At 38.1% G+C, this 20,593-nt stretch overlaps 2 protein-coding genes and 1 non-coding gene across 4 annotated transcripts; all 3 read left to right on the top strand.

Annotated features, from left to right (window-relative positions):
* The first annotated feature begins 58 nt into the window (after positions 1–58).
* Positions 59–9,584, top strand: LOC132052360 (uncharacterized). Its single transcript, XM_059443863.1, has 6 exons — positions 59–248; positions 1,201–2,164; positions 3,732–3,872; positions 4,657–5,413; positions 5,526–7,647; positions 9,077–9,584. The coding sequence occupies exons 2-6, from the start codon at positions 1,309–1,311 to the stop codon at positions 9,104–9,106; spliced, it is 3,906 nt and encodes a 1,301-aa protein (XP_059299846.1). The 5' UTR covers positions 59–248; positions 1,201–1,308; the 3' UTR covers positions 9,107–9,584.
* A 3,036-nt stretch (positions 9,585–12,620) lies between these two features.
* LOC132052361 (uncharacterized) lies at positions 12,621–17,959 on the top strand. 2 transcript variants are annotated; one of them, XM_059443865.1, is made up of 7 exons: positions 12,621–12,777; positions 13,662–15,249; positions 15,333–15,414; positions 15,544–15,610; positions 16,619–16,807; positions 16,893–16,953; positions 17,412–17,959. In XM_059443865.1, exons 2-7 carry the CDS (start codon positions 13,704–13,706, stop codon positions 17,618–17,620), a joined length of 2,154 nt encoding a protein of 717 aa, XP_059299848.1. In that variant the 5' UTR covers positions 12,621–12,777; positions 13,662–13,703; the 3' UTR covers positions 17,621–17,959. The 2 variants fall into 2 exon arrangements, with proteins under 2 accessions (XP_059299848.1, XP_059299849.1); XM_059443866.1 differs by having other exon boundaries at positions 17,415–17,959.
* A 487-nt stretch (positions 17,960–18,446) lies between these two features.
* On the top strand, positions 18,447–18,518 carry TRNAT-CGU (transfer RNA threonine (anticodon CGU)). The gene has a single exon. It is a non-coding gene; the product is annotated as a tRNA-Thr (tRNA).
* Positions 18,519–20,593: the final 2,075 nt, after the last annotated feature.

The following is a 20,593-nucleotide window of genomic DNA, read 5'->3' on the forward strand; positions in this document are numbered from 1 at the left end:
GGAATTGCGGTAAAAAAAAAAAAAAAAATTGTTAGTCTTCCGTTTTCTATTTTGTTTTTTATTTTGTTTTTGTGTTTAACTGTACTCTCTCTCTCTCTAACTGTGTGTGTGTTTTTCTCTCTCTAGGGTTTTAATTTAAGCCATAAGAGGACTTCAAAGTTGTCGAATGTTTAACTCGCTGGATTTCAATTCAGATCTTCAAAATCAGTTTAATTTCACATCTTCGAGACCTGCTATTTCGTTATTTGGTATGCATTTTAATTGTATTCTGCGTATTTTTTTTTTTTACTGTTGTACTTTTATTTCTGGACATTTCGTTACTGTCACTTGAAAATACTTAAGAATTTAAAAGCTGAGCTTATTTTTCCGTTCCCTTTCTCTCTCTATGCTTATAAATTTGGGATTAAGATGCTTTTGGTTGATTGATTATTTGGTTTAAGTAAAACTTTTTGTTTGAAAGTTTGAAATCACCGATTTTTTGTGTTTCAAAATATCCTTAACTGGAAGTGTCAAGTGTCTTGATGCTTAGGACAGCTTTAATGTAAGCTTTGGAGAAAAAAATTGAGGAATAGATAGGTTCTTTAGTCAAGTTGATGATTTAAGTGTGTAATTTTTTTGAGGTTTCTTGTTGATGATTTTTTTTGGTTGGGTTGGGTGGGGGGGGGGGGACTGGGTGGTGGGGTTGGTCCCTAGGGTCTTCCTGGTTAGGGATTAAGTTAAAATTTATCCTGTTATTTGGTTAAAGATTTCATTTTTATTGAGTATCATTTAGCATGTCTGCCTGGGTGGTTCTGTAAAATATGTTGTCAACTTTGTGGACATTCATGCATTCCTTATTTCTACGTCACTGGAAGTGTATTAGCAGTATAGATAGTGGTGATAGGCTTTGCTGCAGAAAAAAAAAAAAAAAAGGCATGAGTATGTGATGACCTAGATAAAATTCACTGTCATAAACTGGAGGAGGGAAGTATCACTTTGAAGTCGAATTCTTTAAATTTGGTCGGGTAATATCAATGCTGAGATTAGTTTATTACCTTTTCAGTTTTTGCATTGACTTATTTTTTCTTCTCTTTCCCTTGTTTCTTTTACTTGATTTCTGTATTTGTCTGCAAGGTCAAAGAAAGTTGTGTTTTCCCTTCTTCCATGAATTATATCTATGGAATCTTTGGATTGTTACAATGTTGCATTTTGTGTTTGAAGGGGCTGCTGTGGATGAGTTAATTTGGTGATCAGCACGTGGGAACTCTTGGACTGGGTGGGATCGAGCACTCCAGATTTCTTAATTCTATTGGTAGCTAGCTGTTTGAGATGTATGGTCAGGGTAACTATGGAACTCAGATTGGTCAAAATGCTAATACTTCTAGGCCTCAATTGCAGCAGTGGCCTCCTCCCCCTCCACCTATGATGCCACATGGTCATCCACCAGGACCACCCCAAGTTGGTCAGCATGGCCCTCCTGCATATCAGCATGCCCATCCTGGTGTACGTCACCCTTGTCCACCTTTTCCAGTTTCAACAAGTGGCAGTGATTCTAGTCTATTTTATCCACTGCCCCCTCCTCCTCCTCCATCTGCCCAGCAGCATTCACAGTGGAATCCCAGTATGCATCATGTTCCACCGGCAATAGCTCCGGGTGCTCCTAGAGTTCTTCCACCACCTCCACCACTGGGTCAAATGCCTTATAGAGGTGCAATTCATCAGCCATCACCAGACAGTATGCAATTGTTTCATCATAATCTTCCTCCGCCACCGCCACTACCACCTAATTTGCAGAACCCTGGTTTTTCCACACCTTCTGGATTTGACTCCACGCATTCGAGAAACCATGATTCCCATGTACAACCTGCAGTACCTGGCCCTCCTCAGCCACCTTTGCCGCCTTCACCTCCTGGGGAGCCACCTCTTCCACCATCTTCACCACCTCTCATATCTTCCACTACAAATGCTAATGGTGCTAAAGATGAGGGGGCGTTTGAGCACGACGGACGAATTGTTTACAGAGAAGGTTTACCAGTAAGTAAGAAGTTGTCCTCGGGTCTTCCATCTTCTCCTCCTAAGCCTATATCACTAGCATTTCCAGGAGAAGGCTCATCAATTCAACTTATTAATTCAATAAACTCAGCTCCGTCTCATTCAGCTGCTGATTCTGATATGGAGATGGAAGGTTAGTGGAATATATTCTGTTTGTATGCTCCACGTGTCTATTCTCTATTTCTTATTGCTATTTTATGCTACTTCTATCCCAAAGTGGCGGAAATGAGAATGCTGTGATGGATGTGTGGGCACACTAGGAGCGATAGGATTAGGAATGAAGTCATCCGAGACAAGGTTGGAGTAGCCTCAGTGGAAGACAAGATGCGGGAAGCGAGGCTGAGATGGTTTGTGCATGTGATGCAGAGAGATGCAAATGCCCCAGTGCCGAGGTGCGAGAGGCTGGCTAGCAATGGTTTCAAAAGAGGTAGAGGTAGGCCGGTAAGTATTGGGAGAGGTGATTAGACGGACATGGCGCATTTCCTGCTTACCGAGGACATGACCTTAGATAGGAGGGTATGGAGGACTCATATTAGGGTAGAAGGCTAGTAGGTAGTCGCGTTTATCTTTCTTACAAGTAGTTATATTGCTCTATAGTTTCTGGTCTCTTGATTTCTGCGAGTATCTGTTGGTTTATAATGGCTTATTTACTTTCATTGTTTTCATTTTCATAATTGCTTTAATTTGTTTGCCGTATCCGACCTTTCATATGCCTTTTCTTGAGTAGGGTCTTAGGAAGCTGACCTCCCTACCTAAGGTAGGGGTAAGGTCTGCGTATACTCTACCCTTCCCAGACCCCACGTTGTGGGATTCACTGGGTATGTTGTTGTTGTTGTCTAACCCAATATATGGGCGTAGCTTGACCGAGTATTAAAATCACGAGAATATAACAAATGTGAGTCGCTTAGTATTTGTTGAGGGAAACGTGACCACATGCTGTCTTTGCCTATTGAAGAATAGAAATTGAATAGTTCCTATTAAAACTTTCTAAGTGTATAGCGTCGGGAGAGACTAAACGAACTAGCGTCGGGAGAGACCAAACTGACTAACTTATTGGAAAAGAGCGCATTTTATAGCAAGGATTCTAGCATATGTTTCCTTTGGAAAGTGATCTTTGGTTCTACATGTTATTGGAACTCTTCATTTGGGTAAGGTTTCCTTCAGTCTTATTTTCTTTTGTGCTAGTCTAGATCCCTGAACTACGAGGACCTTTGCTCATATTTGAAAGACAGATAGTGGACGCGATACGCTGCAATGGGTCAGATGCAGGGAGAACCAATCAATTGCCATTAGTTGCCTCTAATTTATCTCTCATGCCTAGTATAACAGAGGAAAAGTAAGAACTCGGAAGTTTAAGAGGACTCCCTACTAGAGCGCCACGTGCAGCAGCTGAAGGAGTCCTTACTGTGATTCTGATGTGTATTTAGAAAAAGAAGAGAAGCGAGATTCTTGCTATCTCAGTTAAAAGAATGTGAGGTGATTGAACTACACTTTTGGAGTTGTTGATTGCTTGATCAAGTTATTTATCAAGTTGCACTTGCCACTTTAATATATACTTGTTCCCTTTACAACCCGTTCCATTGAATCCTTCGCGTTTCTGTATTACCTGGAAGCTTCATTTTTCCTGATTGATGAGTGTAAAAGTTTATAGTCTATGGTTGGAACTCTGAAGCTATTTTGCTTCTCTGTTGGACTATCAGACGATATCACCCAGCTAGATGAAGATCAACAGATGCACTCCTTTGGGGATGATAAGCAGTTACAGGATAGCTTAACTGAAGATATACTACATCAAAATTCATCGTGCTGTGGGTCCTTGGAGCCAGAGGAACAAAGACAAGGTGCAAACTGTTTATGTAAATAGAGGAATTAAACTGAGAATTCTGTGCAAGTTACTTGTGTTAAAATAGCTGAATGCATATCTTGTAGCTTTGTGTTTAATTCTTTTCTAATTCACAGCATTCATCATGAGTACACAATAGAATGTCTATAGTTTAAAATTTGTTAGGACTCTACCACAGATGTGAATCGCCTTCAGCTGATATGAGATAAAGACAGCCCTGGAACATTTAATTGCTTAAAATAATTATGCTAATGCAAAGTAGTATGTTGTCTCTAGCTTCGTTTTGGTGTTCTTATGAAGTCCCTATTAGTATAGTGGATCTCTTTTGTTGAGAACCATATTTTGGTGTAGGTTCTCTTCTTTTGGTATATGTCTTGTACATGGAATTTCCACACTTGTCAATAAAATTATTTACCTTATCAAAAAAATATAATAATTATGCTAGTTGCTTTATTTTTTTGTTTTGCTTCTGACGACATTTTGATTTGATAGCTGGTTGAGGTTGCAGTAGGGTGAAGTCTAGCTTAAAGATAGTTTAATCGTAAGGAATCATCTTAACAGTGAATTGAAATGAAACTGAATGGAGCGTAATGGATACATGGATCCATATATCCAACCCATCTAACTTGGGTTGAGGGTACTTTTTGATTGATTGGCTGATAAGGTTCTTAGCTTTTGGCTTTGATATTTTAACTTTGTCCAAAAATATAAAAGAGATTTTGACTTCGATGCAAAGTTGCCTCCTTTGTGTTTGTATCCTCTTACATCTTCAGTCTCTGCAGATTCTCCATACCGTGCTCCTTCAAGTCCTCCGGCACCATCTTCTGAGGCCAATGGTTTAAACAGGGATAATGAACCCTTCCTGGATGATCAGGTGCAGATATCATCTTCCCTAGAGAAAGGTTTGAGCCATCCTAGTGCATCACCCACTGATAAGGAGGTTGATCTTGAGAATGTTGACAGTCAGCTCGTGGAAGCTGCCAGTCCTTTCAGGCTGATTCAAGGCTATGCCTCGGACGACAGTTTAGACAATGCTAGTGAGAATTGTCTTGGAGATCTTGGCTGTTTGACGGTTCCTCCGCCTAGTGAAGTTGTTACTATAACTGCCAGGACTGATACTGGGAAATCACCCTTATCTTCAGTTAAACCTTCAAATTCTGTTGCCAGAGATGATAAAGAATCTTTTGCTGCTGTAAAATTTGAGGATTCCACTGATCATAGTAGTGGGAATCGATTATCTTTGAAGAGTGATACTGCTCCTGGAGGACCTCATGGAGAAAATGTTTTGGGTGTTGATGATAATGACAGTTTTGTTTTGGTTAGGAAAGATGCTAAGGATAAATCTCCTACACGGAAGGTTGATGAGTATGGGAGATTGGTTAGGGAGGGGGTTAGTGACAGTGATTCTGATGATTCACCAAGGTATAAGCGGAGACATGGAAAAAGAGGAAGAAGCCGGAGCAGAAGCCGCTCTCCATATGATAGGAGGAGGAGGAAGAGTCCACGGAAGAGAAAGGACAGGTGGGATCGATCTCGGAGGTACTCATTTTGATTTGCTTTTGCTATGTTTCTGGCCAATATCTCTTCTGTTGATTTGATTTCTACTGTAGTTGTGGATGATCTTAAAATTGTCAATGCTTAAACTTTACAGCATCTCTCCAAAAAGACGCAGAAGTAGAAGCAAGTCGCCTTCTAGGCATGGGCTATCTTTTGTTGGCGACAAAATGAGAAGGGACAGAGACTATCCTCCCCAATGCTTTGACTTCCTTCGAGGCAAGTGTTACCGTGGAGCATCGTGTCGATATTTCCATGCTGAGCTTGATAAGAGTGGTAGATCAGGATCACACAGGAGCAAACATCAGCACCGAGATCTTCCACCTATGTCAAAGGATTCTGATATGCACGATTCAAGGGATTCTCATACACATGAAAATATTGGGAATAATCATGATAGATCCAAAAACCAGGATATTCCTGATATGGAAACTAAAGATATGAAAGAAACTGAACCTACTTCTCAGCTTTATGGAAAAGAGAATCAGATGGAACTTGCTGACAGTCCAGTAATTGTTGCTGAAGTGGAGAAGCTTCCTGGTGATGCTGCTGGGGGCGGGCCCTCCTCAGTTGGAACTATGGGGATTAATCAGTCTGAAGATCATGTCTCTGATCAGATGCTCTTAAATGCAGATGAGAAACTCAAAGAGGAATGTGATTCATCTATTTTGGAGTTATCATCTGTCCAAACATCATTCATGGTCCCACCAGTCCAGTTTCCTCAATTTGTATCTGCTAAGGACTCGTGCCCATCAGATGTACTCCAAACAACACCCTTATCTGCTTCCTTTCCTTCACTTCCACAAGCTTCAAGTACTGCATTTGCTCAGCAGATGCCCAGAGATCATTACTTGCCCCCATCTTTTAATTCTGCATATATCGGAAGTGCTCCTCCATATCAAGCTCCATTTCCTCATCAACCGTCTCCATTCGCTGTACCTCTGAGTTCCTCTTGGAATTCTCTTCCACCACGTCCAGCACTGTCACAGGCACCACACACTCAATTTGTGAACGACTCCTCTGGAAATGTAGCTGGTGGACAACATAGTGTTCCTCAAGTACATTTTCAACCAAATATATTAGTTCCAAGGAATGACTTCTATGCAAGCTCATCGCCAAATATTCCTCAAATTGGTGAACATCATGCCTATGTGCGTACTCAACCTGTCTACTCTAGGGGATCACCGACTAGACCACCAGCTTTCCTCGGTGAATCTACGGCTCTTGGTGAACTTCCTGGTCCATCTTCTAATATTTACCCTTACATGCAACAGCCACATGCTGGTCGTCAGACCGCTGGTATTTCTCGACATCTTGCTGAGCCTGGAGTTAGTTCCTCTGCTTCAAGGTACGCATCTGATTTGTTAGAACAGAATCAAGCTCCTCGGTTGCCTGATTTTGGTGGATCCAGATTTTCAACTCATTTCAACCCTTATGCATCTACATTTGACCAGCCACTAACTACGAAATTTGGTTCGGATCCTTTAATACATGGAAGAGATACACTGCCTAGTAATAAATATGGTGCATTTAGTTTGAGCAATATGCCAACAGATGGCCATCCTGCAGAAAGTCTTGGTTCACGAAATATTACCCCACCATCTGCCAGTGCAGCCGAAAGAATGTTTCCCCAGCCTGGTGGTAACCAGTATGATCCACTCTATGACAGCATAGAGCCATCTACTAACTCACTTAAGAAGTCTGATCCTGGTCAAAAGCGTGAAGTAACTGATGACTCTGGCGTTATGTTAAGGCTCAGTGGATCCAATGAGCCACTAGATGTGGAAGTAAACAAGAGGCAGAAAGGAGATGGAGCTATCGCATTTACCGCATCGGCAGAAAATGATGAATTTGGCGAGACAGCTGAGGCAGAAGTGGGTGCTGTTGAGAATGGAAGTCCAAGTGATTCAAGTGATGAGGAAGATGTTCCTGCAGGAGAGATAGAGATGGAACAGGTGAAGGCATCTGGGGAGAAAAAGAAAAGTAAAGATTCCAGATCTATGAGGCTTTTCAAGATTTCAGTTGCTAATTTTGTGAAGGAGCTGTTAAAACCATCATGGCGCCAAGGTAATATGAGCAAGGAGGTTTTCAAGACAATAGTCAAGAAAACTGTTGACAAGGTCTCCGGAGCTATGAAAAGCCACCAAATACCCAAGTCTAAGGCAAAAATCGACCATTACATTGACTCATCACAAAGGAAATTAACTAAATTAGTGATGGTATGGCCTCTTCTTGTCTATACCGTTTCTTGAATCTCCTTTTATGTGATCTACTGTGATGTTTTTTTTAATTGTTAGATCTACTGGTGATGTTTTAGTTTTTGCCAAGGGATTTAATCAATTTTACATCTAGTAAAACATTTTTAGCTTAATTAAACTAGTGATAGTAAGCTGCCTGATCCAACCAAGTTTATACGGGTTGGGTTATGATTTGTTGATTGGCTTGACCCAATGAGTTGATTCCGAAATGACCCATCAAAAAATTGAGTCAAAACGGGCAACATAGTGTAACCCACGAGTCAAAATACAACCCTAACCAAAACATACATAATCAAATTTAGAGACTGGAGTAATGTACATTTGAAGAACTTAAGCTAATAACTTTTTAAAAAATACTCCAGCTTTTGCATTCTTACTAAGAAGTGTTAAAAAAGGATGGAATGTTAGCAGACTTTGTGTGGGTTGGGTCATGACCTGATTATTGGGTTGACCCGCTTTGAACCAGCCCGCCCATTTGCCGCCTTCTGGTATATCCTCGTCTATACTCTTTTACAAAAACCCTCTTATGTGATCTACTGGTGGGGTTTAGTTTTTGCTTATTAGGATTGAGTCAAATTTACACCTACTGAATTTTTAGCTTGTCTATAATTAATGTGGATTATTGAGTTTACGCTAAAGTGAATGTGCTGGGCATACTTTGCAATATCCGTAACCGTAAGTAGGTGAGTCGGGGTTGTTGGGAATGATTAACTAGTAGTAAAACATCCTAAAGCAAAACGGGGGCAAAACATTAGAACAAATGTAATCCTTGTCTAATAACTCAGATCAGCATACTTCTCCAAAGCCACTCCTCTGACCAAACCGTGGTTCTTTTGCTTCCTCCTTTGGGTAACACCTACTTGCAGTGGTTGCATGTTTGTTTCTCAGTTTTCTGATACCTAAAGTAGACAACTTGCTGTTGCCTTAGCTTATATAGCAGTCTACCTGTGTTTCTAAGTGATGACTTTAAATGCTGGAGGGGTCAGAGAGATGAGGTAGCTGTATGGTAAGCTGTTTAAGTATGGCAATTGAATCATCCATCGATTTCATTTTCGTTAGGTGCAATTCTTTTTATAGTTAAGTGTCGCTGTATTGTTCAACATTCATCGAGGGACTACATGATATCCCTGTTATCTTTGAATGGATTCTGAGGTCCCATAGTAAAGAGTTGAATATGCGGTAAAATCCTAGGTATGCAGATTAACTCAGCTGTGGCCTTGTTTGTCTTGAGACTTATAATCTTTTGACATCTCCAACTTTGTTCACCCCATGTTCTGAAGTTCACAGTTCTCATCATCTAGAGATTTGATGTAACCTTGGTTGTGTAGGATGCTTTGATTAAAAGACATTGCAAATTCATTAGCATGTAACTAACAGTTCTATTTTCCAGGGCTATGTTGATAAGTACGTCAAGGCATAACTGTCGATTCGTTGGCTGTCGCAGTTATTTTGCTTTGTATTGTCACTGCGGATAGCCACTGTGACTGCCTACAACTGCTTATACTTTGAAACAAAGTCTTTCCTGACAAGCAGTGACTATTGCTTTGCTGCTTATTTGGATAAAAGCTTATATGCACAACTGCCCCAAAACATTGATGCCTGAAAATATTTCCTTGAATGAGTGACATAGTATTTGGGACAAATCTTTGGTGGGAATGGGATGAAGTGCTGTGATCTGTAGAGCCAACATATACAATCCAACACCAAAGTGTTGGAGGCCTGTGAGAAGCGTACTCTCTCTGCAGATGAATTATGAGACAGCAGCAGCACATTGAGAAGGGCTTGTATGTAATAAGTTTTGGTTCAGCTTAGTTTCTTCTTAATAGGTGTATTGTTTAATGGGTGTTGTGTATATGAATATTGTAATAGCAAGCCTGTTCTAATTTTTTTCTGCGTTATTGGTGTTCCAGAATAATGGCCTTTCAACTTGCATTAGTGAAAAACGAGGAAAGCATATACTTCAGATAAAGCTGCTACTTAAACAAGTACCGTACAATTAATGAAGAGGAAATAACTCTGCATTAAAGAATAATCAGAAGAATTAGGGTAACCAAAGCTCAAGGTACAAGTCGCTGAAATAGCTAAGCAGATGAACAGAAATTGGGGTTTTGAATATTTGATTATGTTGAAGATCATGAAACTTCATTTGCAACTTTTTGACATCTTTTGTTAAATACCACAAATCAAGTTTTCGCATCCATGATGCGCGGCTCCTGTAACAACATTGCAGTGTCATCTCAAGTGGGGTCGGTGAGGGTAGGATATACCCACACTTTATCTCTACCTTTGTGGGGTAGAGGCACTTAGACTCCTATAAAACTTTAATTTCTGAAATTTTTTCTTGCTGATTAAAACTATGTGATAAATAATGAGCATTGATTTCTAACAATCTATAGAAGCTTCTACATGACATGAACCTTCAAATCACAAGTTTAAAGCAAATGGGCGAAGGATTAAAAATGTTAAATTTAATTTATTTTATTACTTGAGAAGGTTTAATTCAAGCAGAGCCAAAATTAGAAGCGAGTAAGCTTGTACACTTACCTATGATGTTTTATGTAATGATCTAGTTTCGGCATTATATGAACTCTGAAGCAAACAAGATTAAAGTTTCATGGAATGCACATGTCGATGAAAAAACGTACACTTCACACACCTTGTACGTCTAGGTTGTCTAACTTCTACGTCCCAAGAACACGTTTGGGATGCTTTACAGCTTGGAATGTCATAAATTTCTAGCTAATTTTTGGTTAAAGTATTTGATTATAAATTACCAAACATAGCTTTTCTATCATCAAGAATTCATTTATCTAAGATATACTAGCAAACTATGCCCGTGCAATGCACGAGATCCAACATGATTAATTTGATTACTCAATTTAGTTAGTCTTTATAGTTTGTATATTTTGCAAAGTATACTGCGATTCTACTTAGTGAGTCTCCATATTTTTTTTTCTTTTCCTCTTATTTTTCCCCTTAATTTCTCAATTGTTGTTAAAATTTGCCTTATTTTGGTTATGTCCGCCTCTTTTTATATTTAGTAAGTTGACAATTCAAATATCCTACATGTCAAGTTTATAATCACAAGATTCAAAGGATATTTTATTATATTATACACATTTTTAATTTAGAACCACAAGATTCAAAAGTCTATATTTATTTCTTAAACTCCATGTCTGGTCAAACGTATGCACTTAAATTGAGACAGAAGGAGTATATGCCAAATGAAGGAAATGAAAGGACAATTGAGACACTAGGGACATGTGGGGTCTTAAAAAGTAAACACATAAGAGATAGAATTAATGTTCAACTTCTGAAACGTACAAATGTTAGTCTCTGCTTAGCGTACAATTTCAGTTGCTTTTTGTACAACTTATTGTTGTTGTGTTCATCCACCTTGGGCGTTTAATGTGGCCAAGTAATATGGGACAAAGGGAGTACTTCATTTATTAATTTTTAAAAAACGTGAAAAGTCAAGTAATGTGGCCAAGTAATATGAGACGGAGGGAGTACTTCATTTATTAATTCTTAAAAAATGTGAAAAGTCAAAAGTGAACAAGTAAAAGTGCACGAAGGAAATAAATATGTGTCGGAGAATTAAAATTGAAGTGCATACATGTATATATGAGAAGAGAATAAATATTCAGCAAGAATGTGAAAAGTCAAAAGTGAACAAATAAAAGTGCACGGAGGAAATAAATATGTGTCGGAGAATTAAAATTGAAGTGCATACGTGCAATAAATATTCAGTACTATGACATATATTCACGTGGGATTTATTAATTCTTAAAGTACGTGAAAAGTCAAAAGTGAACAAGTAAAAGTGCACGGAGGAAATAAATTTGTGTAGGAGAATTAAAATTGAACTGCATAAGTCTATACATGAGAAGAGAATAAATATTCAGAAAGAACGTGAAAAGTCATAAGTAAACAAGTAAAAATGCACGGAGAAAATAAATATGTCAGGAAATTAAGATTAAAGTGCATACGTCTATACATGAGAAGAGAATAATTATTAAGTACTATGACACATGTCCATGTGGGATAAAAAAATAGTTGTATAAAGTGTACAAATTATATAGCTTTTGGTACAAACATTCATTATGTGTACAATTTGTAAAGCTTTTGATACAAGCATTTGATGCGGTGTTAGTCCTCCTTGGCCAATTATGTGATAGAAATTTATGCAAAAATGTTATAATGCTAAGTTTGGTATAGTCAAATTTTCTAGATTTTTTGCTTTTGGATTTCATCTGATACGTGATCTTTTTTTTTTTTTTCAATTTTTATACCTATTTAAAATTGTACTCCCACCGTCGACTTTTACTTATCCTGGATTAATTTGACAGCCTTTAAGGAGGCATAAATAAAATGACAATTTTATTATATCACTCTTAATTATTACTCCCTCTGTTTCATAACAAGTGGTATTTTTAATTTATCCACACCCCTTAAGAAATTGTTCACTCCTAAAAAATCAGTGTTTTTACTAACTTATCCCAATAAAATTTTACCTCTTTCCTAGAAAAAGCTACTTAATGATTCTTGATTATATAAATAAGGGCAATTTGGAAAGAATAAGATCAATTTTTTCTTAAAATTCTAAAGCACCATTATTTTGAAATAAAATGAAAAGCTTAAAACACCACTTATTTAGAAACGGAGGGAATACCAAGTCATTTAATGATTGAAATCAATCAAATATACTCTAAAAGTTGTGAATATATTAACAATTTATTAAAGTTTCCAATTCAATAATTAATAGTAAGGGAAACCATCTCTTGGTTTTCTAAACAGTAAAAGTGAACATCAGTTTTTAGTATACAGGCCAAGTAAAAGTGGACGGGAAAGTACTTTTTATGATTTCTAAACCTAGAAAAAAGGGTAATATTTGGACAAAGTGGATAAGAATAAGATTGGTCGGAATTTAGAAGGATCCGAATCCCCAAATGATTCAAATCCTTGGATCGGGTATCCAAGAAAGTCCATCTTATGAATCTCTGGTCCTTGCACTTCTTACTCAAAATATCAAGATTCACTGAACCCATTTTTCACTTCTCTCTATATCTCATCATCAACACATTCAACTAGGTATACTTTCATATGCTTCAAATATATTTAAAAAGAATGCCCTTTTTCATTTTTTTTCTTGATACGTTTAGTATTTCGATTAATCCATTTTTGAGTTTTCTAGGTTAAATATACATAGGCATTGCCTCATTTTTGGAATGTGATGTATTATCCATTTGTATTCATTCATCTGTTTGTAGGAATGTGACTGCTAGAAACTGAATATGGTTGCAGTATCTATAACCAGCTGACAGAGCTTACTCTGTTTTGGGGGTTGACCAACTTGTTTGTGCCTGTGAATATATTGCTCTTTTCCCTTTTTTTTTTTTTTTTTGATAACCGTGGTGTTAGGGACGGCTTGCACGCACCTCAACTAAATCCACGGGGTACCCGTCACCTCCCACCAGTAACAGGTACCATGTAACTCTGTCCACCAAGGCTAGGACAGATGGGAAGAAATGTAGGTGATTTTTTGTCTCTGTTGGGATTTGAACCTGAGGCCTCATGGTTCTTAACCCACTTCATTGACCACTAGGCCACACCCTTGGTTTGCTTTTTCCCCCTTTTTCGGGAATGTAAACAGTTGTTAAGTACTAAGGACGATTATGAGGATAATTAGGGGCCAAAATGTTTGTGATTGTGAAAGTGTGTAAGTGAATATATTGCTGTTTTCCGAAGTGTAGTTTGTTTTCAAGTTATATCTTTCTGCGTATTTGTGATTACCTGTTTCTGCCACTAAGTTGGTTTTAATGACTACGGTAGCCACACTTTAGATGGCCATGGAAATTATGTGGAAAAGTTTCTACTGGTTTCATGCTTCCGCTTTTATTAGGAAAATGCACTATTAAGATTCTTCAGTTATAGCCTGATATTTTTCACTTAAATTTGGTTTTGTATCATCACAGGACCTGCCTGATAAGTGTTAATGTTGTTTCACCATTTATCGAATGAAAAAGATGCATAGCAGTAGGATTGTTGTCCAGGCATTGCCTGCGCCTGGGGCTCCAGACTATTGGGACACTGAGAAGAGTAAGAAGAGTGGTACTAAACTGAGAAAGCTGAACAGCAACGCTTCTTTTAGCAGAGGAAAGTATAACAAAGATGTTGATGACTTCATTCCTCGGCAGTCAGAAAGAATAAGAAACAAGCAAAATAGGAGGATCAATGCTTTGTGTTTAGGAGCTCCAGCGAGGATCATGAATCAAGAAAATAATTCACATATATTGTCTTCTGACAATATGAAATCAAGTACACAAGTAAGAAGTTGCATTCAGGACTTGAGTGCATGGAAGGTAAAGAAAAAAAGAAGCATTCTGAACAGCAAGTCCAATTCCTTGGAGAATAATGTAATTACTTGTGAACAGGAAAATGCTGCTTCTGTAGATGAAGGTAGAACTTCAGAGATGGGAGTTAACACATGCTATGAAGGAGATCTGGTGATCAGCAGTAGTGAGATAGGGGCATGTCCGCCTAAGAATACGTGCGATGGGGTAGAAGAAACTAGTCGGAAGAATCCCTCTAAGTCTGGTACTGATTGTGATCTTGAAACTTGTAGTGATAGGTGCAATGACATTTCTAAGGGTCACATTTTTGTTACTTCAGAATCAAAATCTGTCTCTGAAGTTGAAAACCGGAACGAGGCAGTTCCTAATGTAGACAATAGTATGACTTCTGAAAGTGGTGTCAACAATGCTGCAATTGAGAGGAGGGGTCTACGAATATACCCAAGACTGGAAATGCTGATAACTTATTCCAGGAAGAGGAGAAAGAATTCTAGTGCTCCTGCAAGCAGTTTACCATTTATCACGACGAATGCTACCTCCTCTTTCCCAATTACGGAAAACAAAACAACCACCAGCTCAGATCGCTACCAAGTGTCTATATCGTACTCCAATAATTTGCCTGAAGAAGTCACTGCCGGAGGTGGTACCTTGTTGATGGGTGTGCAACAAATGTTATTAGAGAAGGCAGCAGGTGACAGTTCATGCAGTGAAACATGGAATAAAAAGGAAACAATTCAGGATGATAATCAGAAAGGGAACATCAACAGTTCAGTGGCTTCCATCAAGGATGAGTCTCCAATAAACTCCAAGACAGAAAGTTCTGAGCAGGAGAAGAGAAACGAGACAGACGCTGTCGTGAATATGTCATATGATATTGAATTCGCTAAAGAGAGTTCGCGTTATGCAATGCCATGTGATCTTAGGGCCTCCAGTGACACTCATTGTATTATCACAACCAATGAACCCTTGAATGGGGAAAGACAATCAGCAACTGAAGATAGTCCTTCTCAGTCAAGAGCGAGTGGTTTTGTAGCTGAGAAGAGCCAAATCACAAATGTGGGTATCATCCCTCCCTTGGGGAGAGCGCTTAATGCACATTCCAGTAAAAAGCTTCTTGTACTTGATGTGAATGGATTACTTGCTGATATTGTTCCACTTCGATACGTCCCATATAGTTTGGAGGCGAGTATCATTGTATCAGGGAAAGCAGGTGGAGTTGGACAAACTTTGTATTTCACTTTTCGTTTTTACTTTTCCTCCTAGTTGCTAACTGGGTTTTTTCTGCTGTACCAGTTTTCAAAAGGCCTTTCCATGACGATTTTCTGCAATTCTGCTTCGAGAGATTCCATGTAGGTGTATGGTCATCAAGGATCAAGTACTCTTCAAACTTTGTTTCCTCACCATAGTGACTTTATTAATATCACTAGATATGAAACTATTCGGTAGTTTAGATATGGACTCATATGATTTTATGTGGCCCATGTATGTTTTGAAAATTTTTCAGGAGAAATATGGAATTGGTTCTTGATTTTCTGTTGGGAGATGCCAAGCAAAAGTTGCTGTTTTGTTGGGTAAGACTTTCTTGCTTCTCAGATACTTTTTTTTGACCTGGTGCTAGTTGTATCTCTAGGTGTTTGAAGCAAAGGACAAAAAGAAAGTCTTGTGATGCTTGGACTTTAATATCAGTTGAAAAAGGCAGCAATGAATGTGCGTGGTGACAGTTAGTTATATTTCTGATCTGTTGGCATGGATTAATAATGCATGGTTTTATAAATCCGGAGAGCATTGGGCACCTAGGAAATAGCTGCTTGGAATTAGAATCAGATCCAAGTTGAGAAAACATGAATTATGTTATATTGGTCCTGTTGGTCTAAGAACACATAGTATATTTCTTATCTCAAATATTATATGAGGATTCCAAATCCATTTATTCTTCATCATTTGACTGTATAAGGAAGGATATTCAGTCGTGCTTAAACTCAGAGACATCCATAGATTGTGGTTTGAAAAGTTAATCTATATGATTATGAGGCTTGATAGTTGCACTGCTTTGTCATTCTTCTGATGCATGGATTTCTAATTCATGAATCAATTCGAGTCTCAATCTTTTCCTGCTCATTTCCAGATTCAATAATGAACTGCTCTAGGATTCTAAATTGTTGGGGTAGATTTAGAATCACTCTATACGATGTTTTCTCTGTGCAAATTAACATTATATTCAATTATTTAATTTGCTTTTCAGGCTTGATGTGCCTGTTTTTTTCAAGTCATCCTTTCGGGACTCACGTTATACAACATTGGTCACCCTTCCCTTTATATGTCTGATTAAGTTCTGGGTGTGATGTGGACCTTCCAATATCTGAGAAAAGATAAACAGCTAACTCTTTCGTTCAATCGTTTAGTTTCCTTTTGTGAGAGTATAAATGATGTATTTGATAAGAGTTGCTAATTTCCAACCTGCTTCTTTTTAATCACAAAAAGCCTACTTTTTTCCCCTTTGTATTATTTTAGTTTCTTATTTGCCTCTTACAGTTGTCCATCTGAAAGTAGTATAAACAAACTTGAAACTACTTATGCAGGATCAGTCCCACTGCACTGATACAGGTTTCCCTGTTGTTGGGAAAAGGAGGAGCAAGCCTATTATCTTGAAGAAGCTAAAAAAGTTGTGGGATAATTATGAACCGGATCTTCCGTGGGAGAGAGGTGAATTTGATGAGTCGAACACTCTTCTATTGGACGACTCTCCTCACAAAGCATTGTGTAATCCAGTGAGTTTAATCCTTTCCTCTTCCTGGCAAAGTTACTGCATGACAAAAATTCATTGAGTTTCAACTTGTATTTTCTGATTTTCAGCCAAACACAGCAATATTTCCAAATTCATACCACTACATGGATGAGAAAGATGACTCGTTAGGTGAGTTTTCTCCCACTATGTGTGTGTGCGCGCGCTTTCCCTTGTAAAACCATCGCAAGTACAGTGTTAGGTAAGCCAGGCATGTCCATTGTGAAATTTGTTTCTTGGACTTCTTCATTGAGAGACTGGTAATGGTTGGACATCGCAAGTATCCATGTATGGTTTCGGATGAATCATGCATATTGATGCTGAACTCTTTTTTGTGCTTTCCTTTGTACAAGCCTTTTAAGTTGTTGTTGATAATTCCTCGCTTTACAGTTCCAGGAATTCATACTTCCAGTTTTATGTTTAATTAAAGCGATTTTACTTTATATGACCGCTTTAACGGTCTGTCATTCCTATCATGTATGGTGTAGGGATTTTGGTCTGTCATCGACATTTACCCTCTGTTTATGCATGATATAAAGAGTAGTTGTCCAATTCATACTGTTTATGAAATTCATTTTGTTTATCCATAGCAGGGCCTGGTGGTGATTTGCGTGTTTATCTTGAAGGATTATCCATGGCAGAAAATGTTCAAAAGTATGTGGAGAGTAATCCATTTGGTCAACGACCTATCACTGAAAAGAACGCGTCTTGGCGTTACTATCGTAAGGTTATTGCAGCTGATGCGTATTTACAAGAAAGCCGTGCTAACAAATTCTCTACTTATAAATGTCGACACTGATGGAAGCCTTGATTTCTGCAACGGGTGTCTTTTTGTATCATATTTGGCTCAATAGCTTTTGGATACAGGCAACAGCATAGAACTTTTGGTTTTGCTTTGTAGCCAGCACATCTAAAAACAGATTTTGCATATATACTTACCTTATCCCTAACCCAAATATGTCTAGTTATTTCTGCCCCAGCTATAAACTATTTGGGGAGCAAGTTGTAAATCTTAGGGCTAAGTTTTGTTTTTGTTGTATAATAGTACTAATCCCTGAGAACATGCGTTTTCGCTGTATACTTATACTAGTCCTTGGGACCATGCATTTCTGTTGTAAACTTTGTACTAGTCCTTGTGCTCATGCAGACCGATATTTTTCTTTTGGATGCAACAATGGGTAACAGAAATATTCTTTACTGATATTTGTACGAGAATTTGTTTTTGCTCTAATACTAGTAGCTTCTTAATGCATCCATAAAGTCCAACACAATTCACTGGTATCGACCTTTGTTCAGCATGTTAGAACTTTACTAAACCAGTAGAGGTTACTAGTTCGACTAAACATCTCTTCTACTTAGCAGGTTATATTTATTAGTAAAAGCAAAATTAAGTTTTTTTTTTTTTTTAAGTTTCCGTAGGAACAGACCGGTGCGTTATAGACCAGCAATACAAGCAGCAATAGTGGCTGAGAAGGGCCAAATTAAAGAATTCTTTTCCTCGACTTCCTGGTCGCTGTCAACATTACAATCCTTTTGTTAGAATCAATTGCTCCAAAGCCAATCCTGAATGTGAGTTAATTGCTGAACATCTCTAAAAAAGGAAAAATCAGTACGAAGTATAAGCCGCCTCCGTAGCATAGTGGTAGTGCGTTCGCTTCGTAAGCGAAAGGTCGCGAGTTCGATCCTCGCCGGGGGCTATTCTGTTTTGGCACTTTTTTCTGCTCCCTTCCAGAATTTGGTTCGACCAAATAAACCAACATCACTTTCTCATTTCACGAGAGGGACAACTTTAAACTTGGATAACTTCTTTCATGTTAGATCAGCCAATGACGTACCTTTATGCACTTTCATCGTATTGGATGTGCAGCCAAAATTGTACATTATTAGCTTTTTGTAAGAAAAAGGTCGTTACATATAAGGTGTAGTTAGTAACCTTTTCTAAAGAAACCATGCGAGCTTGGTCCTATATATATGGGATGGAATATATATGTTTGTATGATCTGTTATAACTTTTTCCTACTGCTTCTGCACTTTAATAATTCAGGACTTAACAGAAGGTTCAGTGAAAAGTGAGATGTTACGTTTCATTTAGTAGATGGATATATGATGATGGGTCCACAGCCTCCAAAATAGACTCAAATTATCTCTTTTATCACATGCATGCCCTAAGTTATTTTAATTTGGTGATTTTTCTATTTTTTCTTATTCTTGTATGAGGACCACAGAAACCTTTCGCTGCTTTACAAAAAGTGCAAATAATGCTGTGACCATTCCTTTAAAATTTCTTGGATCTAGTGACATGCTCATAGTTGAGTCTACTGCATTAAGTCACTGTCGAACCATAGCTTAATTATCTCATTTCCCTTTCACCCATTGTCACGGAAGAAAAATTGATATATACACGCACAAACGGTGGAGTAATAATTTTTTAAACTATCAGTGATTTTTTACATGTTATATAGTAAGTGAATGACCATTTTTATTTGGTTTTCGATTAATTTTTATTATAGAAAATTACTTATAATTGTTTTATGAATGATCTGATTCATTAAACATTTTTTACATTGTCAGTAAATGGAGCCTAAATTAGAGAAGAAAAAAAGAACTTTCCCGGTTAACATTGCGGCCATTTATGTGCGGGGGGGTTCGGGAAGGGTCGAACCACGAAGACACTATCGTACTGTGACCTTTATAGCATTTATGCAAGAGTTATTTCTACGCCTCGAACCCGTGAGCTTGGTGGCGGCGAAGAACTACTACCTTTACCATTATGCCGAGGCTCCCCAAAACTCTAGAAGAATTATTATTCGGAAAAGACTTGGTAACCTTTCTTTTCTCGTTTCCATGACAGCATCGTCTTCATGTAAACGATCCTTTGAATCATTAGGGTTCTCATTCTTTTCTAGGGTTCTTTTCGATATATGTAATGTATCATGTATGCATTAATTCTTACATAATGTACGCGGGCCGATTAATTCAAATTGGCCGTAAATCCAATTATGAAGTAAACCTATCAAAGGCTTCCATTCTCAAAACTCAAATCCGAAACCTCCTGTTGAGTACTTACTGGTTACCAACCCCACGGCCCCCACAACAACTTTTGGTAGTTGAGATTATTTTAGAACATAGGAGCTGCTAGGTTTAGTTAACCCAGCCATGACTAGACAAACCAAGACAAGCATTAATTGTTTTTTTCTTTTCTTTTGGTGACTCAGGTAATCAGAGGCGAATCTAGAATTTCTGGAACATGGGTTCACCACTAAAAAAAAGAAGGAAAAAATGTCTTAAATCCGTAGTCCCCTAGGTAAATAACTCAACTTTCAACCAAGTGCACCGTTTAATCTTTTGTAGTATGTGTTCTAGTAGGTAGTATTATACTAATTTTAGAAAATATATACATAAAATACCTAGTTTTACAGCGAGACCATGTGTTCACGTGCTCCAAAAACAGTGCCTAAAATTGCCCTGCTCATGTTTTAAAAGAAACTCATTACTGGCAGTCTGAAACCGTAAAGTAGTTGATGAGCCTATGTAGAGTTAGACTACATCATGCAAACATGCATATATCACACTTATGACTCACATGTAAAAATTGGGTGCTTGAGCACCCATTGAATAAACTCAGAGTATGTGTAGTTATATAAAAAATTTAAGCAAACCCGTATAATGTGTCAAGAAGCACCTAGCAAATAAAAGGTCAAATGGGTCCTTTGGTTAAGAAGTGATATTGTAGGCTTTAATGAGGTGTGAGGGGTTGAGAGTTCAAAACTCA

Source organism: Lycium ferocissimum, chromosome 4 (assembly GCF_029784015.1).
Source record: "Lycium ferocissimum isolate CSIRO_LF1 chromosome 4, AGI_CSIRO_Lferr_CH_V1, whole genome shotgun sequence".
Lineage (NCBI taxonomy): Eukaryota > Viridiplantae > Streptophyta > Magnoliopsida > Solanales > Solanaceae > Lycium > Lycium ferocissimum.